The 22,954-nt window shown below is 33.5% G+C and overlaps 1 protein-coding gene across 1 annotated transcript in view; it reads left to right on the plus strand.

Annotated features, from left to right (window-relative positions):
- LOC127698965 (carboxypeptidase O-like) overlaps positions 1-13,850 on the plus strand; it is a 28,103-nt gene extending 14,253 nt beyond the window's left edge. Inside the window, exons 4-7 of the mRNA XM_052202750.1 lie at positions 2,597-2,769; positions 3,913-4,005; positions 10,816-10,911; positions 13,616-13,850. Of these exons, the coding sequence (XP_052058710.1) occupies positions 2,597-2,769; positions 3,913-4,005; positions 10,816-10,911; positions 13,616-13,780 (527 nt within the window). The 3' untranslated portion in view covers positions 13,781-13,850. The remainder of the gene's footprint in view (positions 1-2,596; positions 2,770-3,912; positions 4,006-10,815; positions 10,912-13,615) is intronic.
- Positions 13,851-22,954: the final 9,104 nt, after the last annotated feature.

Below are 22,954 nucleotides of genomic sequence, written 5' to 3' on the forward strand. Positions count from 1 at the left end.
TGTTAGTGTATGGATCTCTCTGACATTGTACCACAAGGTTCCATATCACAAAAGGAATGCTGGGATTGATTTTGGGGGTAATTGCCTCCAAGTTTTAGGAATTGGGGGCCAAAAAAGGGTAAAAAAACAAGCATTTTTTCAAGTTTTAGGACAATAACTTGTGTGTAAGTGTATGGATCTTTTTGAAATTGTACTACAAGGTTCCATATCACAAAGGGAAAGCTGGAATTGAGTTTGGGGGTAATTGTCCAAAACGTTTAGGAATAAGGGGCCAAAAGGGGGCCAAAAATAAGCATTTTTCTAGTTTCCAGACAATAACTTGTGTTCAAGTGTATGGATCTCTCTGAAATTGTACTGCAAGGTACTATACCACAAAGGAAAGGCTGGGATTGATTTTGGGGGTAATTGCCTCAAAATTTTAGGTATAAGGGGACAAAAAGGGGAAAAAAAAAAAGCATTTTCCTAGTTTCAGGACAATAACTTGTGTGTAAGTGTATGGATCTTTATGAAATTGTACAACAAGGTTCCATATCACAAAGGGAAAGCTGGGTTTGAGTTTGGGGGTAATTGCCCTAAACGTTTAGGAATTTGGGGCCAAAAAGGGGCAAAAAAACGCATTTTTCTAGTTTCCAGACAATAACTTGTGTTCAAGTGTATGGATCTCTCAGAAATTGTACTGCAAGGTACCATACATTGTAACACAAAGGGAAGGCTGGGATTGAGTTTGGGGGTTCAAAAAATTTGAGGGGTGATTTTTTTTTCATTTTTTTTCTTTAAAATTTTCCATTTTAAATTGGTTATTTCTGATTTATATATAAAAGAAAATAATAATGATATGGTTTGAATAGGTAAATTAAAAAAAAATTAAGTTCTTAGACCACATTCATTCTGTGTCAGAAACCTATGCTGTGTCAAATATTTAATCACAATCCAAATTCAGTGCTGTATCAAGCTTGAATGTTGTGTCCATACTTGCCCCAACAGTTCAGGGTTCGACCTCTGCGGTCGTATCAAGCTTCGCCCAGCGGAGCATTTTATCTCTTCTGTTATCAGCCTTTTATGCAGATTTGAACTGATATTTGGTGAATAATTGTAAAATGAGTAGATACAATTCATATACAAGTTTTTGTCTTGCCTTGACAGTCAAAAAACGAGTCATAGGTATGCTGTTTCCGGCGTTGGTGGCAACATCATCAACAATATATTAGTTTGAGATTAGTTTAGTTTCTGGGGAACCACTAATGATAGGTCAATGATATTTGGTATGTAGCTGTATTATCATTGGAACATCTCATTTCCATAGAGATTATTTGACCTGCCCCCTCAATCATGATGTATTGACTTTGAAACTTTTGTTCAGTTTACATGTATAAGTTTGTGATAAGGTCAGTTTATGGGGAACAAAAATAGTGGTAGGTCAATTATATTTGGTATGCAGCTGTATTATCATTGGAACATCTCATTTCCATAGAGATTATTTGACCTGCCCCCTCAATCATGATGTATTGACTTTGAAACTTTTGTTCAGTTTACATGTATAAGTTTGTGATAAGGTCAGTTTATTAGGAACCACTGGTGGTAGGTCATGATATTTGGTATGCAGCTGTATTATCATTGGAACATCTCATTTCCATAGAGATTATTTGACCTGCCCCCTCAATCATGATCTCTTGACTGAAACTTTTGTTCAGTTTACATGTATTAGTTTGTGATTAGGTCAGTTTATTAGGAACCACTGGTGGTAGGTCATGATATTTGGTATGCAGCTGTATTAGCATTGGCATATCTCATGTCCATGGAGATTTTGATTTATACATGTAGTAAAAGCTATCAAATTCGTCTATGGTTTAAACACTTCAATTTCTAAGTATTCTTGTGTTTTACTTAATATAGATATACAACAGCTACAAAAATACCAATATGACTGAAACAATGGAATTACTCCTAACAGAAGTGATTGCATTTAATTAATGATTTTTGTCCAATTTTTAGTGTGTTTTCATAATATTTTGAAAACTATAGTAGATACACAGAGAAATAGCAAAAAATAATCTTGAAAAACAATTAATTCTTGCATCCAACATGGCCAATACGACTCAAAATAGACTATCAGGGTAAATTTTAATTATATATAAATAACCATTTTTCTGATGATGAGATTACTAGTCAATGTTGACATACTCCTAAACATTATGTACGCCATAAAGAAACAGCAAACAACAACTTAAAAATCTCTGATCCAGTTTTTGTTTGACCTCTTCATGTCCTGTATTCAAGGCAAGCAGAATACCTACCACAATAGCACAAGAGCAGTATATATTTCTTAAGGTATTCATTAAGTCAAGAGAAAAACTTTATGACAATGGGTATATACATGTACACATGTGTGTGTGTGTGCAAGTTTCAACAATTAGAAAAACATGTATAACTTTTGTATTTCTGGATGGTCCCTGTATTTAAACTGTATGTTAACATACCTTTATTTTGGATTCTGATGGATAGTTGTCTTATTGGCAATCATACGACATCTCATTATTGTTGTATAGATATAAAGTATATTTTCGTAACTAGTCTAATACTGTTTACATGTTCATAGATACAAAGTCAAAGAAGATCGGAAGACAAGTTGATAACCTTGATGATATGTTAGATTTAGCTATGGAGCTATCCCATTGTACAAAGTATACATATAAATATGGTCAAGCATATAAGTTAAATGATTATACGGCTGATGGAACTATATTTGATTTTATGGCTGGAGTTAGAAAGGCAAGTTTATACTCTAATAATATCACATGTACTACCTACAATTTATGATCATTTATGATATTACATGAAAATGAACACACAATTCCCAGACATGACCCAATCATTGGTTATGGCAGTTAAATTAAAATGGTTCCTCATTATTGTACTAGAACCAATTTTTTTACTGAGGTCATGTGAGCTAAATACTGTGAAATTTTGTAGAATTAGATTAAGTGTTTATTTGACAAAAGGAAACATGTCTATGACAATAGCCAAAAGGAGAAACATGCATGCTCTTTATTAGATTCATTTTATAAGTTTAATTAATGGGAGATTTTGGATAAAGTTAGCTAAACAGAAACCAAACAATACAAGTTGATTTATCAGCTTTATTTTTATAACAAAAGTAGTATTTTGATTATGCTTTTGATACATACACAGAGATGCTGGCTAATGCTGCATTGACTGTAACAGTATTGAACAAGTTTTACCATTTTGATCTTTGGTTGCAGGTACTTGTTGAAATTTTTATTTGTGAAAAAAACGTACAAAAGGAATGCAAAAGGATCTTTTCTCCTGTATTGAAAATATAAAATTACACTACTGAGCCTTGTTCAGAATAATGTAATATTAACATTGAAAATTTAGCTTAGTACTTTTAAAAATGGAAATTTCAAAGATTATTGTGATGACTATCTTTTTTAAGTATCCAGAAATGATGGTTTGATTCTAATTATGCCAATGTGATTGGCAAGTTTAATATTAGTTTTGTGCCGGGTGTTAATATATCATGCCATTGTCAGACATAGCTCTATAGTGTATTAAAAAGTTATATCTAAAAACAGTCGATAGAAGATATAACAATATAAGCCATGGAAGAATATTCTTAACAAATCTTTATGTTATATTTTATTTTTCCATCTTGAGTTCTGTCCCACATAGGACTAATACTTGCATATTTAATGTATTATAATATTGATAATAGAATTACATGATGTAACATCACAATTTCTATATTTTAAAGATTTTGATAATACAGTTGAGGTAGATGTGCTGCATTTATCTTGATGCCCACATTTAGTTAAAAATGAAGAACTATACATAGTGAAGGTTACAATTTTCATACATGAAAAAGTTCCCCAATTTAGTCTCTCTTGTTTTCAGATTCCTTTCTCATATACAGTGGAACTATGGGGGCAAAATCACAAAGGATCCAGCTGTTTTGATTTGTTTAATCCACCAAATGAACATTTGAAGGTTTGTTCTGTTAAAAATAAGTGCGGGAATATAGTATAGAAGACCAGACAAAATGTAATACAATTCAAACAAGAAAACCAATGGCCTGATTTATGTGAAAAACAACAAATGAAAAACAAGTATGATATATAGCAAGGAACAACAATCACTGAATTACCGTCTCCTGAATTGGGACAGGCACATACAGAATGTGGCTGGCGAAACATATTTTAGGATGCCCAACCCTCCCCTGACCTGGGACAGTGGTGTGTGTAGCAGCACAGCATAAGAACAAACTGTAAAAATCTGTTGATAATGGATCAACTCATCAGGTCAACACAAAACAAACATAAAACAACTAATAAAAGGACTTAAAACACAAAGTGCAGATCTAAAAGTATTAACAGTTACTGAAAGGTGGTTCAGAGCCAATAACAATCTGTTAAAATCATTTATCTAAACTAAAAGATTAATCAGTAAACATCTAATGGATTTAGATATTTAGATCAACGACACCATAAACAGACCTTGTGCATCCCAAAATATCAGTATCAACAGAATGTAGGACTGTAAATGTTCATAGCTGTATTGCAATAATATTTAGCTATATAGAAATAAGAAGATGTTTTATGAGTGCCAATGAGACAACTCTCCATCCAAGTCACAATGTGTAAAAAGTAAACAATTATAGGTCAAAGTACGGTCTTCATGCAGCCTTGGCTCACACTGAACAGCAAGCTATAAAGGGCCCCAAAAAGACTAGTGTTAAACAATTCAAACAGGAAAACCATTGGTCTAATCTATATAAAAAACGAGAAATGAGAAACACTTATGAACCACGTCAACAAACAACAACCGAATAACAGGTTCCTATGTTTTGATTTATTGATTACAAAATTATTGTTTATACCCATAAAAACAATATTCAAAGATTTTATTTTAGTGTTAAATAGATAGCTTTTTAGAATAAGTTTATTTAAAGATTGTTAAGTTAACCAGTGATAAATGGATCAAATCTTAATTTACGAGCTTTGTAAGCAACATCGCTGTAAAAGTTGGATGTGATATCCTGCTTTTAATAAGTTTTCTACAGATAGAGCTTAACGACAAAACCAAATCTTTGTAACTTTGAATGAATATAGTAAAGGTTTTAAGTAGTTCATGGTAAAGAAATCTCTGATTTAATTATTTACCAGCGATACATACTGTAAGTTCAGAAATTATTGCGTGCATTTATTTTTGCGATTATTGTAGAATAGACAAAAATGTGAGATTAATAATTGCGATTTCAGGAAAATCTGCATACAGATATATGCATCACATTTCATAATACAAGTTTTTCTTATTGCGATATTCACCCAGTATCATTATCCCCAATAATAAAAACCTCGCAATAATTTCTGAATTTACAGTAGATGAGGTTCATTTAAATCTACAACTTCACTACAGACACAGTCATAGTAAACGAGTTGGGTATATATAAACGTAGTAAGATCAAAGGACATTACCATCTGAATAAGGAAAATTAATAATAAGGAACTTTTGTGAAATTTTGTGAAACTGAAATATCTAAATCTAGGAAAGGAAAGTTATTGCTCTTTATATTTAATTTATTTAAAGTAAGTTTCTTTGGGTAAATTTCGGCAGTATATTTAGGGAATTCTTGATTATTTATCGAAAAATATCATCAAGATAAAGGTAGACGTTGTGAAATATGGCCATAAACTGTGATTAATAAATATACAGGAACATGTCTGCTATTAAAAGGATGCAATTGGTGACCATAGGAATATCTTAAACCTGTAAATAAACTTTATTGCCCAAACTACATTATGTGACCAAAATGGCAATAATTTGAAATAATTTTTCATATTTTGTCATAATTAAACTGCTTGTAAAACCAATCTGCACTATCAATTTCAGTATTGTTGGCACCTAATGACATCTTATTCTAACTTTTTTGTAGTAGGAGAAATATCATTAAATAGTAACATTTAAAAAGAAACTACATTGTACTTATTAAATAAGAAATTCAATAGAAACAAGATATTGCACATGTGCTACTCTAAAAAGATATATCCACAGAAAAATGGGTCTTTCCCAATTGAAATATATGTGGAAGGCATATAGCATTGCTTTAATTTATTCTCAATGTAAGTACAATACAATAATGCATTATTCAAAAACACTCTGTCACATACAACATATGTGAAATTAGAGGTAAACATATACAAAATACAGTCACATTTTTACCAGGAGATTATAAAAGAGAGAAATAAAACTCTTTAACGAAATATTAATAATTACTACCGGTATATGAAATAATACTTTAACTAGCTTTGAAACCAATAAAGTATCATGCATTTTGTGCATTTGTATTGAGCCTTGGAACATGGTTTAAACTGTATTACTTCCCTTTAACCAGAAAAAAAATCTGTTTAAAATTAACTCCAAATATGTTTCATTGCTCTTTTATGCATGTCTGATAAATCAGACACTATATTAAGTTATAGCTTATATTGCTGGTCCAAAAACTTTGAATTTAGTGAGGACTGTGTGCTATGATAATGCAGCTAGATTGAAAGTGGCAGTATTTCTTAAATTCTATTGCCTTCACAAGGTTAGCTACAAATAATAAAATCATAGTAAAGTGCAATGTCATCATCAACAATTGGCATGCACAATTTTTTTAGCACTTAAATTTGTTTCCAAAATATAATTGTATACTATTTTTAATTTTTATATGCCCTTTTACGGGACGTATTATGTTATGCAGTTGTTCGTCTGTCAGTCTGTCCGTCCGTCTGTCCGTTGTCAACATGTCATACAATAACTCAAAAACACTTAAACCAATTTTCACGAAACTTTGATGAATTGTTTATATTTATTGTCATAAGCTCCCTTTAGTTTTTTTATAAATTTCTGATATGACATTGAGGAGTTATGGAACTTTATTGGTTGAAAAAGCAACGGATGTATCATGCGCTCATGGTGCAGCTCTTTATTACTAATTTCAGGTCCAAATACATTCCTGTATATTTTTTAGGGGAAATCATTTCAACAAAAATATATGCTATATATGATACATGTGAAAAATTGAGAGTATATCAGTGAGACAAGCAATCAAAACAAGCACCAAGAATGTCAAATACTATACATCAAACTTTGACAGTACATGATCTTGTGAAAACTGTACTTCCACAATCATGACAATATAGAGAATGTTCTAAGTTGTCCTTAGTCTTAATAGAAGGCACTTAAATTCAACAGAAACTCAAAAATTTGAAACAAGCACCAAATTCAACAAATTGATGGATATGATTTTGAATGTACAGTTTTTGTTGTTGTTGCTATTACCGGTATCCCAATTTGAGTGCTCTTAATATAAAACTAGAGGCTCTCAAGAGCCTGTGTCGCTCACCTGATTCTACTTTGGTTTTGGAAATCATGTAAAAATAGATTAAAATCATAACAGATACCCTAATAATGAGTGAGGCCAAATTTGGTTTAATATTGGTCCTGTAATTTAATAAAAAATCCTGGTGGCCATCTTGAACAGTAAATCAGCAACAAAGTAGCAACACTTAATCAGCACCTCATAAGAAACATTTATGCCATGTTTTGGTTTCATTCCATTCAGTGCACCTCTAGAAGAAGCATTTGTATGTATTTCCCATAGGGTCTTATGTTAAAGGAAGTCCCCCTATTGGCGGCCATCATGGATGAAGGATCAGCTTCAAAGTAACAAAACTTAGTCAGCACCTCATAAGGAACATTCATGCCATGTTTGGTTTCAATCCATTCAGTATGTGGTTCTCTAAAAGAAGACATTTGTATGTATCATCCATAGGGTCCTTTGTTAAACATTGTCCCCATCTGGCAGCCATCATGGATGAAGGATCAGCTTCAAAGTAACAACACTTGGTCAGCACCTCAAAAGGAACATGCATGCCATGTTTGGTTTCATTCCATTCAATGGTTCTCTAAAAGAAAACATTTGTACGTATTTCTCATAGGGTCCTATGTTAAACTAAGTCCTCCGCAGGCGGCCATCTTAGATTATGGATCGGCTTCATAGTAACAACACTTGGTCAGCACCTCATAAGGAACATTCATGCCATGTTTGGTTTCATTGCATTCAGTGGTTCTCTAAAAGAAGACATTTGTATGTATTTCCTATAGGGTCCTATGTTAAACTAAGTCCCCCGCTGGCTGCCATCTTGGATGATGGATCAGCTTCAAAGTAACAACACTTGGTCAGCACCTCATAAGGAACATTCATGCCATGTTTGGTTTCATTGCATTCAGTGGTTCTCTAAAAGAAGACATTTGTATGTATTTCCCATAGGGTCCTATGTTAAACTAAGTCCCTCTCTGGCGGCCATCTTGGATGATAGATCGGCTTCAAAGTAACAACACTTAGTCAAGACCTCATAAGGAACATTCATGCCATGTTTGGTTTCATTGCATTCAGTGGTTCTCTAAAAGAAGACATTTGTATGTATTTCCCATAGGGTCCCATGTTAAACTAAGTCCCCCGCTGGCATCCATCTTGGATTATGGATTGGCTTCAAAGTAACAACACTCGGTCAGCACCTCATAAAGAACATTCATACCATGTTTGGTTTCATTCCATTCAGTGGTTCTCTAAAAGAAGACATTTATATGTATTTCCCATAGGGTGGTATGTTAAACTAAGTTCCCCGCTGGCGGCCATCTTGGATTATGGATCGGCTTCAAAGTAACAACACTCGGTCAGCACCTCATAAGAAACATTCATGCTATGTTTGGTTTCATTCCATTCAGTGGTTCTCTAAAAGAAGACATTTGTATGTATTTCCCATAGGGTCCTATGTTAAACTAAGTCCCCCGCTGGCGGCCATCTTGGATTATGGATCGGCTTCAAAGTAACAACACTCAGTCAGCACCTCATAAGGAACATTCATACCATGTTTGGTTTTATTCCATTCAGTGGTTCTCTAAAAGAAGACATTTGTATGTATTTCCCATAGGGTCCTATGTTAAACTAAGTCCCCCGCTGGCGGCCATCTTGGATTATGGATCGGCTTCAAAGTAACAACACTCAGTCAGCACCTCATAAGGAACATTCATACCATGTTTGGTTTCATTCCGTTCAGTGGTTCTATAAAAGAAGACATTTGTATGTATTTCCCATAGGGTCCTATGTTAAACTAAGTCCCTCACTGGTGGCCATTTTGGATGATGGAACAGCTACAAAGTAACAACACTTGGTCAGCACCTTGTAAGGAACATTCATGCTATGTTTTGTTACATTCCATTCAGTGGTTCTCTAAAAGAAGTCATTTGTATGCATTTCCCATAGGGTCCTATGTTAAACTAAGTCCCCTGCTGGTGGCCATCTTGGATGATGGATTGGCTACAAAGTAACAACACTTGGTCAGCACCTCCTAATGAACATTCATGCTATGTTTTGTTTCATTCCATTCAGTGGTTCTCTAAAAGAAGTCATTTGTATGCATTTCCCATAGGGTCCTATGTTAAACTAAGTCCCTCACTGGCGGTCATTTTGGATGATGGAACAGCTACAAAGTAACAACACTTGGTCAGCACCTTGTAAGGAACATTCATGCTATGTTTTGTTTCATTCTATTCAGTGGTTCTCTAAAAGAAGTCATTTGTATGCATTTCCCATAGGGTCCTATGTTAAACTAAGTCCTCCGCTGGCGGCCATCTTGGATGATGGATCAGCTACAAAGTAACAACACTTGGTCAGCACCTCCTAATGAACATTCATGCTATGTTTTGTTTCATTCCATTCAGTGGTTCTCTAAAAGAAGTCATTTGTATGCATTTCCCATAGGGTCCTATGTTAAACTAAGTCCCTCACTGGTGGCCATTTTGGATGATGGAACAGCTACAAAGTAACAACACTTGGTCAGCACCTTGTAAGGAACATTCATGCTATGTTTTGTTACATTCCATTCAGTGGTTCTCTAAAAGAAGTCATTTGTATGCATTTCCCATAGGGTCCTATGTTAAACTAAGTCCCCCGCTGGCGGCCATCTTGGATGATGGATCGGCTACAAAGTAACAACACTTGGTCAGCACCTCATAAGGAACATTCATGCCATGTTTGGTTTCATTCCATTCAGTGGTTCTCTAGAAGAAGTTCAAAATGTAAAAAGTTAACGCCGACGACGGACGACGACGCCGGACGACGACGGACGACGGACGCCAAGTGATGAGAAAAGCTCACTTGGCCCTTCGGGCCAGGTGAGCTAAAAAGTGTCAGTTTATGTAATATTATCTATGCATTACTCAGAATCTTTACTGTTTGTTTTGCAAATTCAACTGAAATATCAGCCAGAAAAAAACTGTAAGAAAATAAAAAAAAAGAATATGGCACTCTTGTAAAAGTAACTACAATGTTCATCTAATATATAGTTATAAAATGAATTGTAGGAGTAGTTGTTGGGTATATGTCAATGAGACAGCAACCAAAATAACACAAATAAATAATTTAATTGTTGTAAAAAATAAAGACCAATAACAGTTTAACTGTTGAACATTTATTTCAAAAGAAAAAGTCTAGAAAGTATCATTTTGTCTAATATCAGCATCAAGCTTTGAATGTATTACAAAATATTATTCATATAGAGAGAGAAACTGTACACTTTAAAAATGATCATTAAGACACAATCAACAAATATGTCAACAACACCAAAATTGTCAGTCCAATTCTTATAGGCATGCAAGATGATTTTTAAGAAAATTTTTTTAAAGAAATTGAGAAAAATTTTAAATGTAAAACTATAAATTTTATTATATTTTTTTCATTTCTGTTTGCAGGATGTTTTAGAAACTATTCACCCATTATATGTTCAACTGTTTAAATACATGATAAATTGGAAATCAAGTCAAGTTAGACATATAACAGAAGATTTTGTAAGTACAGCCCTTCTTAAGATATAACACAGTTAACCTATTCACCCTCATTGCAGTGTAGACTCATGATTGCAACAGCCATTCTTTTATAGCTCATATGACCCTCCATACTTTTTTAAAACTTCCCCAGCTGAACTGTGTTGACAGCTAGGGTTCGGTCTTGCAATTCATGGTTCATATACTCTGTCCAGATTTGTTATGAAAAAATGACAACCTTAATGCCCTTCTCGGAGATGAAAATTAGAAACTGTGAAAAGTAGCCAAAATCATTTAGGGGTGGGAGTCATTTGGTTGTCACTATGTAAATGGTATAGGCCATTGGTATTTAGTATTATCATAAATGCATTCATAGGAAGTACAGAAATACAAGGAGGTATTAATTGGCCAGAAAAATTATGGTCTGTAAAAACTAGGTCAGTTTTGCCAGTCTGTAAAAACTGACACTTTTTTAGAGCAAGACAATGAAGTCAAATTTACTTCCAGTCAGCATGGATGAGTTGCTGTAACTTCAAGATAATAATTGAAAGACAAAGAAACACAGTTTTGTCAATGTTCAACTATCAAAGTGGTTCATGTATTAGAATAGAAAAAATAGACTGTAAATGACCATTTTTCAGTTGGGGTGGGTTTATTATTGTCATATTTAGTTCATTCTATAGAATTCATTCTATATAACACAGATGATATACACAACATCATTTACTTTTGATTTCTGAAAAAAATATTAAAATAAGAATGTATGCTTTCCTACCATCATGACTATAAATCACCTTCTGTCTTACTCTTTGATAGAGTGTCACACTAAAGTCAATTGTTTAGTGAACAAATACTTCTAAAAGATATATAAGATCTTCGTTTCTTGGTTTAAGGTAATGCAAGATTTTTCTATCACTTGCATCCTTCATCAATACCACTTCTGACTGTAAACATTTTACTTTTTACACCGATTATTTTGCAAGGTAAAAAGTTATCGTTGTGATTCTGTCTTAATTTCAACTTAACTTTCAGAAAGTGTTCTGTATTGAGTTGCACTTTTGACTTTTTTTTAAAAGCCATTGGGCATATTGTATCCATAATTTTTCCTAAACCACTGACAGGGTTTTAATGAATCTCTTACAAAATATATTTTTACATGATTTCTTTGTGCACCTCCTTTTCAGATTTTATCAAAATAATTTTGGTGTTTTCCATAGCAAAACAATAACTACCATATCTCTCCATCTGGAGGGAGTGAAGATATGAATTTATTGGCTTAGATAACAGTGTTTTAGTTCTCTTATGTAAAATTTTGAACAAATTGAAATAAAACTTGAAAGACAAGCTCCTTACAAGGTTCTAACCATGAATGTATACTTTGGTGCTGATCTGCAAGAGACCTTCTTTATGGGAACCTATCAACCACCTGAAACCAAATTCAACATATGTTTGAATAAAGGTGATGTGGGCCCTTATGGGGTATAGGTGATGTGACAGCAATCCAAATGAATGTTCTTCAAGGTACTGTTGGAAAATTAATGCTTCAGTGGTTATTAGTCAACTTATATGGCCACCAGTCATGTTTAGTTTTTCATTGGAAAATGTATACATTGGAACTTTAAACCTGCTTTACCAAGTATACTTGACAGATTCTTTGTAAGGTGCTGCAGAAGAGTACTATTTATGCCCATTTGACTTTAAGGCTCACATAATGTATTTGGTCTCAAAGAGTTATAACGGTAGTCTTGTTTGTACTGGATGGAGATAATTCAAGAAACAAGTGTCATGTACACTGAAATTGGCGTCATGTACACTGAAATTGGTGTAATGTACACTAAAATTGGTATCAGTCATTTTTAATATGATTTCAGTAGTCAGCACTTCAGTTTTGACATGAATATCAATTATATGGTCATTTTTATAAATTTCCTGTTACAAAACTTTGAATTTTTTGGAAAACTAAGGATTTTCTTATCCCAGGAATAGATTACCTTAGCCGTATTTGGCACAACTTTTTGGAATTTTGGGTCCTCAATGCTCTTCAACTTTGTACTTGTTTGGCTTTATAACTATTTTGATCTGAGCGTCACTGATGAGTCTTATGTAGACGAAACGCGCGTCTGGCGTATTAAATTATGATCCTGGTACCTTTGATAACTATTCCGAAGGAAAAATCAGTTATTGATTTGGGGATGTACAGCAGGCGAGCAGCTGCCAACCAGTGTCCGTGCATTTACTCATGAACCGTTCAACCAAAGTTTTTCAAATTGTTGTTACTGATGACAAAATGGAGATCAATTTCAATATTGATGATTTTCACTTTCACTGTTCAGGAGTTATGGTTCTTGAAATATTGAAAAATGGTATTTCCAGTCGTATCCGTGCTTTAACTCATGAACCGTTCAACTAAAGCTTTTAAAATTTTAATATGTTATTACTGATGACAAAATGGAGGTCAAGTTCAATATTGATGATTGTCACTTTGACCATTCAGGAGTTATGGTCCTTGTGATATTGAAAAATGCCAGGACACAAATAAATGTTAAAACATCTGGTTTGCTGTCGCTCTGACAGCCTCTTGTTATAAAATCATAGCAAATGTGAAATCAGACATAAAGTGAACTGAAACTTAGAAGTCAGGAAACCAATACAGGTTTATCAGTAGTTATGAATTTGGAAGCCAATATAAATATAAATTATTTAACTACAAAGTCTTAATTTTTTTCAGAATGAAGAATCATCACTGAATTTTGGTTACATTCTAGTAATGCTTTCTGCCTGTTTGACATTTTTTGTGTGTTTATCTGGTAAAAATAGATTTCATCACAGAAGGAGGATTGTTAGCCTTAAATCATTAGGGTCCTCATTTTCAGCTTCGTTTATGAAAGCATAATATATAGTTATACATGTATCATTAAATAAATTATTTATAGTATTGTTAATAAAAATTATTAAAACTGAAATGTGATAAAGCAGTATGTATACTTCAAGTAGGGCCATATGAAATTTAATCTCCAAACAAAGGGCTATTAGAGATGTTGCCATCGCTGTGATAATCTGGCCTAAACAAATTATTTACAATTATATCCACAGAACCTGCCTATCAACCAATTATAAATAGAACAAATCTTCTTCTTACCAATTTTTGGGGAAATAGTTTTGGATACCCTTTAATTTATTTTATACTGCCAGCTACTACACATTATTGTAGCATTTTTTAGCTGCAGTATAAAAACAATATTAGGTCAATGTCAGATACATATCAAATGCTTTGTATTTGGCATGAAAATGTTGAAGGCTAGGTTAACCTCTCCCTTCCCCTTTTTCTAAGCCTCATATAAAAAAATTGATATTTTTCTGACATTGAACTAATATTGTATATTTTTTCCAACAACATGGCAACAGTTACTGAACATATTTTGTTTAAATGATATGCAGCTAAGGTATAAAAATAAGTCAGAAGATGTGAAGTGATTGCCAATGAGACAACTCTCCACCAGAGACCAAAGGACCTAGATGTCAGAAGGAATATAGTTACGATACTGTTGTCAGGTCATTAAAGATGGCATCAGAAATAAACACATTTATTCTAAAACCAGTTGTTGGCATGATATGGGTTATGTTCTTCTGGTATATTTTATGATGGTATGATACTAAACCCCTTACGGAGGGGATTGTGCTTGATTTTCATATGATGAAGACAATATCTTTCGATCAGTTTAATTGAGGTCTGGAGCTGGCATGTCAGTTAAATACTGCTAGTAGTCCTTTGTTAATTTATGATGACCATTGCCATTTTGCTTAGTTTCTTCTGTTACCTATTCTAACATCGGACTCAGACTTCTTTTGAACTGTGCATAGTGATTTATGTTTGTTTATTCCACATTGGCTAGAGGTATAGGGGGATTTGGGGATGTATGGTGGGCAGGCGGCTGCCAACCAGTGTCCGTGCATTTACTCATGAACCATTCAACCAAAGTTTTTCAAATTTTAATATGTTGTTACTGAGGACAAAATGGAGATCAGTTAAAATATTGATGATATTCACTTTCACCATTTAGGAGTTATGGTTCTTGAAATATTGAAAATGGTCTTTCCAGTAGTGTCCGTGCTTTAACTCATGAATCGTTCAACCAAAGCTTTTAAAATTTTAATATGCTGTTACTGATGACAAAATGGAGGTCAAGTTCAATATTGATGATTGTCACTTTGACCATTCAGGAGTTATGGCCCTTGTGATATTGAAAAATGCCAGGACACAAATAAATGTTAAAACATCCGGTTTGCTGTCGCTCTGACAGACTCTTGTTATAAAATCACAGCAAATGTGAAATCAGACATAAAGTGAACTGAAACTTAGAAGTATAAAAATAAGTCAGAAGATCTGGTGTGATTGCCAATGAGACAACTCTCCACCAGAGACCAAAGGACCTAGATGTCAGAAGGAATATAGTTACGATACTGTTGTCAGGTCATTAAAGATGGCATCGGAAATAAACACATTTATTCTAAAACCAGTTGTTGGCATGATACGGGTTATGTTCTTCTGGTATATTTTATGAAGGTATGATACTAATCCCCTTACGGGAGGGATTGTGCTTGATTTTCATATGATGAAGACAATATCTTTCGATCAGTTTAATTGAGGTCTGGAGCTGGCATGTCAGTTAAATACTGCTAGTAGTCCTTTGTTAATTTATGATGACCCTTGTCATTTTGCTTGGTTTCTTCTGTTACCTATTCTAACATCGGACTCAGACTTCTTTTGAAATGTGCATAGTGATTTGTGTTTGTTTATTCCACATTGGCTAGAGGTATAGGGGGAGCGTTGAGATCTCACAATACCTGTTTAACCCCACCACATTTTTGCACCTGTCCCAAGTTAGGAACCTCTGGCCTTTGCTTGTCTTGTATGTTTTTTTTAATTTTGGTTCATTAAAATGTTTCAGAGTTTTGTGTTGTGTCCATTTTCCCTGAACTTGTATACATTATGGTTTTTGTGTGCAGGATTTTTCACGCTGTGTTGAAGACCCATTGGTGGCCTTGGGCTGTTTTCTGCTCTTTGGTCAGGTGGTTGTCTCTTTGACACATTCCCTGTTTCCATTCTCAATTCTATTAATATTTTTTTTAAATATCTGTGTAACAAACTTCTGATGCATTTTTGTTGATAAATAATGAAAACAAGGCAACAAGCTACAATGTATATCTCAATTTACATAGTTGAACTGAAAATATTTTTAAAACGTATGGTTGTTATTTAAAAAAAACTTTTTTATTGGTAAGGTTACCGACTGAAACAAACTAGTAATTTTATTACCCAAGAATTATTATTTTATTATTTTATCACACACTGTTTAAAATTGAAACACAAACACCACTCAATAAAACAAAAAATGATTGTAACTGGTCAGCAAATCCAGAAAATACCACTCAAATATCAATACTTACTCTCATATTAACAGTGATTGAGTAGATAATACAAACAAATACATATTGTGAAAAGGTGGATGCTTGACAGGTTCAATTTTTAGCTGACCTGGCCCCAAAGGTCCAGTGTGACGTTTTGCCATCATTTGGCATCCTTTGTCTGTCTTCCTTCATCTTTATCCATCGTCTGTTAACTTTTACAAAGATCATCTCTGAAACTGCTGGGTAAAAGTTAACTTGGCCACAATCATTAATGGGGTATCTAGTTTAAAATGTGTCCAATGCACCCACCTGCCAATTAACATTGGCCAACATGGCTGTAAATATAACATAGGGGTAAAATGCAATTTTTGCTTATTATCATAAAAACAGCTATAGGAAAAATCCAAAAGGGGCAAACATGTTCATAATGATCAGATCTTTTGACATCAAAACTGTCAGACAACTTCTTATAGGAGTTATTGCCCTTTAACATGGAATTTACCAACTTATTTTAAAATTTTTGGCTCATTATCTCAACAATTATAATAGAAAGACATTTACCGGGGTAGGCCTATTATTTTGAAAAATATGATAGATATATAGAAACTTTTAATGGCAAAGTTATCAGATAGACAAGATCTACAAATAAGCCACTAATGCATAAATCTTCAGTTAACTGGTTATTGGAGTTATTGCCCTTTAATGATAATTTTTTACAATTTTTGTGCGTACTTTGCCTTGAGAACTATAATAGATAAGTAGAAACTTTAAAAAGGAAAATAAGAATACCAGGATAAAATCTAAATACGTCAACATGACTAAAATTGTCAATTAACTCTTAATAGAGTTATTCCCCTTTCATGATGAATTTTACTAAAAAGTGGCCATTGTTAAAGATGCTAGTGAGCGACTTTAATCATTCTTTGGATAAAGTTTTAGGGGAATTCTTTTAAGTCTTATTTTTTTGAAAGATAATACTTGAAATCAACAATTTTGACATACGATTCTTGTACGCAACTTTTATAAGTAGAAAAGCATATTTGTTAATATAAAAATTAAAGAACCTTAGTGAGCGTGCTCACATACCCTATGTCCCCACATTGTCATTGGAGAAATAAAATAAGTGTAAAAAAAAAAAAATTGTATAAGAAAAAAAAATTGAATCATAATATCCTGTCAATATGCACTTCTACATAGTATGTCCTTCATGTCCTTATTATCTACAAAGTTTCATGAAATTCTGTTGTGTGGTTTCAGAGGAGTTGCGATGACAAACTGTTGCAGAAGTACATTGATGCAAATAAGTTCTAAGGGGCGTAACTCCTAGAAAAAGAATTGAATCGTTATTTCCTGTCAATATGCACATCTAAATAGTATGTCCTTATTATCTAAAACGATTTCATGAAATTCTGTTGTGTTGTCTCAGAGGAGTTGTGATGACAAACTGTTGCAGTAGTACATTAAAGCAAATAAGTTCAAAGGGGTGTAACTCCTAGAAAAAAAATTGAATCGTAATTTCCTGTCGATATGCACATCTACATAGTATGTCCTTATTATCTAAAAAGGATTCATGAAATTCTGTTGTGTGGTTTCAGAGGAGTTGCGATGAAAAACTGTTGCAGTAGTACATTGAAGCAAATAAGTTCAAAGGGGCGTAACTCCTAGAAAAAAAATTGAATCGTAATTTCCTGTCGATATGCACAAATACATAGTATGTCCTTATTATCTAAAAAGGTTTCATGAAATTCTGTTGTGTGGTTTCAGAGGAGTTGCGATGACAAGAAACAGGACTGACGGACGGACGGACGGACGGGTCAAAAACATTATACCCTCCTTGCGTGGGGTATAATAAAGTAAGAAAATCGCAAAAAAATCGCTGCAAAGTAAACTGAAGAAGAATAAATGCATTTAAAATATGCAAGTTTACAGTCAATTAGGAACACATGACATCCCGGTAGTCAACCTATATTTTCTGAAGAATTTGATGAGAATTTAGCAGGTCTACCATAGAAATGTAATGCAAAACCACAGGAAAGTAAATTTCGGCTCGTAGTCGTGCAAATATATTTATATCTTTCAGCAAATGAAAAAATGAACTTGTCCGTCCTTGACCTTTTATCTTGATTCGACCGTAATTGCACCGTACAAATTTTTACAACTGGAAAAAAATGAAGGTACAGATGATGACCTTTTGAATGATATATAATTTAGCCGTGTTTAAGGTGGTGCTTATAAAATTTGATTTGATGTTTAATGTTACTCCGTTGTAGGTGTCGCAATAATAAAAAATCGCATTTAATTTATGATATCATAATTTGTATGTAGCATTTCCTGAATAACAAAAATCGCTTTTGTGTAGAATGTCCAACAATCGCGATGATAAATGCACGCAACAATTTCTTAATTCACAGTTTTAATCTTCTAGCATGTGCATGCCACTTTGTCAATAACGGTAGAAACAAGTTACTTTAAAAAAAAAAAAAAAGACAATACGTGAACCTTAGATATTTTTTATTCTAATTATTAATTCAACTGAATAAGAAATTATATATCAGTGGTATCTTAGCCATGTGTGTGGAGGATAATATTTTCTTTTTATTGTAAATCATTACAATTTTGGCATGTTGAGAGAATTGTTAAATATAAAGCAAGGAGAGAGAAAAAAAAAAGACGTATAATTTCTTAAAGAATAATAATAATTCAAAACATGGAGGACACATGTACCTTCTTTCAAAAATTCATAAAATTAATCTAGAAATAAGTAATGAGGCATTGCGAACTGGTCAGCTAGCAGGACACATCAATGTTCGTTATCGACCAATCATCAATAAGTGTAACTCACCCGCGAGAGTTACTTACTTGATCTAATTATAAATATAAAAAAGAAGATGTGGTATGATTGCCAATGAGACAACTCTCCACAAGAGACCAAATGACACAGAAATTAACAACTATAGGTCACCGTACGGCCTCCAACAATGAGCAAAGCCCATACCGCATAGTCAGCTATAAAAGGCCCCGAAATGACAAATGTAAAACAATTCAAACGAGAAAACTAACGGCCTAATTTATGTACAAAAAATGAACGAAAAACAAATATGTAACACATCAACAAAAGACAATCACTGAATTACAGGCTCCTGACTTGGGACAGGCACATACATACAGAATATGGCGGGGTTAAACATGTTAGCGGGATCCCAACCCTCCCCTAACCTGGGACAGTGGTGTAACAGTACAACATAAGAACGAACTATAAATATCAGTTGAAAAAGGCTTAACTCATCAGATGGATACAAAGAGAAATATACACAGAGTGGACGTGGCCGGGTACTTGTATATACCAACAACAAATAGACACTAAGTACAGATCTGAGAGTACTCGCAGTTACTGACAGCTAGTTCAAAGCCACTAACAACTAATTAAAAAAATCATGCATCTAAGACTAAATTATCAATTAATACACATCCAACATCCAATTATTGAAGAGGCAAAACTTTTACATTCAAGATACAAAAAATGTCATTAATAAAATAGTCACATGAGGTAAAAAAAAGTGCATTCTTATTGCCTATGAAGTACGTCAATGTACACAAATATGATCATTGATAATTTAGAAGAAACTGTTATCAATGCATTAGAATTTATTGACACACAGGAGAATATACTTTAAAGATTCTCAACAAAATAGATTTAACTGCATTTGTTAAATTAATTCTTAGATACAATCAATTTGAGTTTAATGGACTGTTATACAAACACATTATAGGAGAGCCCATTGTCACCAACATGCACAGAGCTGCATCTGTCTACCCTATTCATTAAAATATTAGATAAGTTCCAATGGAGAGAAAACATCAAATTACACTGTCAATAGGGATGACGGTTTTATGGTCTTCACAGGCAAATAAGAGCAAGTTGAAGATTTCTTTAACCTTGCAAACGAAATTGATCATCTACTTAAGTTCTAATATGAGGTGTCGACATCTAGTATGGCCTATTTAGAGGGTGGTAAAGGGTTATTTTCGTGCAACGTTTTCGGCCTTTTTATTTCACGTGTTTCCGTGTTTCGACGTTATATTTCTCGTTTTCTCGTGTTTGGTTCTATGTACGTGTTTCGTGTTTTCCCCTAATTATTTTCCGTGTTTCGTGTCGGTACTCTTAATTGCTCGTGCTTGTCCCGCATTTGATTAAAAAGTAAACCGGGACTAATTCAAAGTCAGCCAAAATATTGTTTTAAATTATAAACTAATTAACTGGTCCCAAGATATTTATTAAAAGCCTATTGTATTACTATGATAAATCGGATGCAACTAACGGACGCTAAAAGGTGACCACATGCAGTGTCGCCATGCCCATTTATAATGACTGCATGATCTCCAAGAACGGCTGAGTAATAACTTTTTGTACTTTTTCCCTTAATATTTACGATTTTATTCCTTGGCTTCGTTTTTCCAGAGTGTTTTTTTTCCGTGCAACGTTTTTGCGATTTGTTATTTCACGTGTTTCCGTGTTCAGACCCTCCCTTTTACCACCCTCTATTTAGATACCGAAGTGTACAAAAGTGAACGATTCCATAATAATGGAATTCTTGATGTTAAGTCACATATATTAAAACACAGAAACGTATCAATATTTACCAATCACTAGTGCACATTCAAAACACACATAAATTTAAGAGCATTACAGTGTGTGGATAATATAAGAAATTTCTACTTCAAACACTAAGTGACCACCGTCATTTGGTTGACTATCCTGTCACTGTTTGGTGTGCGCTTGCATACTTAACCAGTCCAAAAATAATTTGAACAAAAAGGAAATAATTTGTGCTGTACATAACATTTATACATGGTGCAAATAAAAACACGGGACTTGGAATTTAATGGGCAATAAGCCGCATGCAGTAGTCTCTTGAACGAGTCAAGACTTTCTGCAGCGGTCACTGAAATAGTATAGTGACATCAATGAATTAAATAAACATTTAATTAACTTACAAGATAACTTAATTGATAGAGAATACTGTAAAAAGGAAACAGTAAAAGTTGTAAAAATGTATATTAACGAACAGTCTTTATTTTACTTGTTTTATTTTCATTTGAAACAGATTTTGTTTTATCTGATTTGTCAAAATGACAAGTGTGCATAATGATTTTATTGTTACAAATCAAATCCCAAAGCCCACTATATAACTCATTATGTAGAAACAACAGCACTCTCTGTGAATATCTAGACACAGATGTTTGATACTATAGGTCGTTATAATTAAATTTTGACCATTTAACTTTCACTTGTTTATCAAAGGGTACAACTGTCAACTTTGCTCAAGTCAGTAAACCCTTGCACTGCATAAAATGTAGCTTTACAATAAATATACATGTTTGAAAAGGATCTATAGATTGTTTATTATCATATATCAGATAAGTGAAATAGCGATATGTGAAAATTCTTTATTGCCATGTTTTAAATATCTTAGATACACCGTATGGAGGTGCTCTTAATTGCAGGAAGTTAATACAGATAAGATGAATATGTGTTCCGAATGAACAATAATTTAGCTTCCGAATATTCCTCCATAGACTATATTTCTAACTAAAAAATATGCGTGAACCCTCAGGGGTTCACGCAATTAACCGATGGACAAATGATTTAGAATACGGATCACACCTAGTTTTATTAATCGCTTATAACAATATATGTGAAATTACAATACGTTGTTAGAAAGTGTCCATGGGAGATAATCAATTTTTCTTTCGAAAAGTCTTCTATATTAAAAAAAAATAATGATTTTAGATTATCTCCCATGGAAAGTTCCTAACAACGTATTGTAATTTCACAAATTCACATATATTTTACTGAATATAAGTATGTTTTAATTCAAATGATGTCTGATTCTTATGAATATAGAAGACTTTTCGCAAGAAAAATTGTATGAAAGCTTAGTTTGGACATTTTTATAGCAATTCAAAATTTCTACCTATCACCTTTAGCATGACAATTACAATAAAATTTGTATATACAAAATTGTTAGATTGATTTATCATTGAAGTGGAAGTCTTATAGGATTGTAAATATGCTTTATTTTATCACCTTGCACTTTTACGACTTGACCGTAGATTTCTACAGCAGTTTGTTCAAATTTCTGACCAGTTGAGAGATTCACTTGTTGTCGAGTATTGAGTTGCAAGTTACAAAAGTCGAGTGCGAGTTACGAAAGTCGAGTTGCGAGTTACGAAAGTCGAGTTGCGAGTTACAAATATCGAGTTGCGAGTTACAAAATTCTAGTTGCAAGTTACGAAAGTCGAGTTGTGAGTTACGAAAGTCAAGTTGCGAGTTACGAAAGTCGAGTTGCGAGTTACGAAAGTCGAGTTGCGAGTTACGAAAGTCGAGTTACGAGTTACGAAAGTCGAGTTGCGAGTTACAAATATCGAGTTGCGAGTTACAAAAGTCGAGTTGCGAGTTACAAAAGTCGAGTTGCCAGTTACGAAAGTCGAGTTGCGAGTTACGAAAGTCGAGTTGTGAGTTACGAAAATCGAGTTGCGAGTTACAAAATTAGATTTGCGTGAAAATGGGGAAAACTATTTTAATTTTTTGGTGTACCTCTTTAACATTTTTGAATGATGATTGCTTATAGAATTGTATATAGTATTGTTGATTCTT

Source organism: Mytilus californianus, unplaced genomic scaffold (genome assembly GCF_021869535.1).
Source record: "Mytilus californianus isolate M0D057914Y unplaced genomic scaffold, xbMytCali1.0.p SCAF_4, whole genome shotgun sequence".
NCBI classification, from domain to species: Eukaryota; Metazoa; Mollusca; class Bivalvia; order Mytilida; family Mytilidae; genus Mytilus; species Mytilus californianus.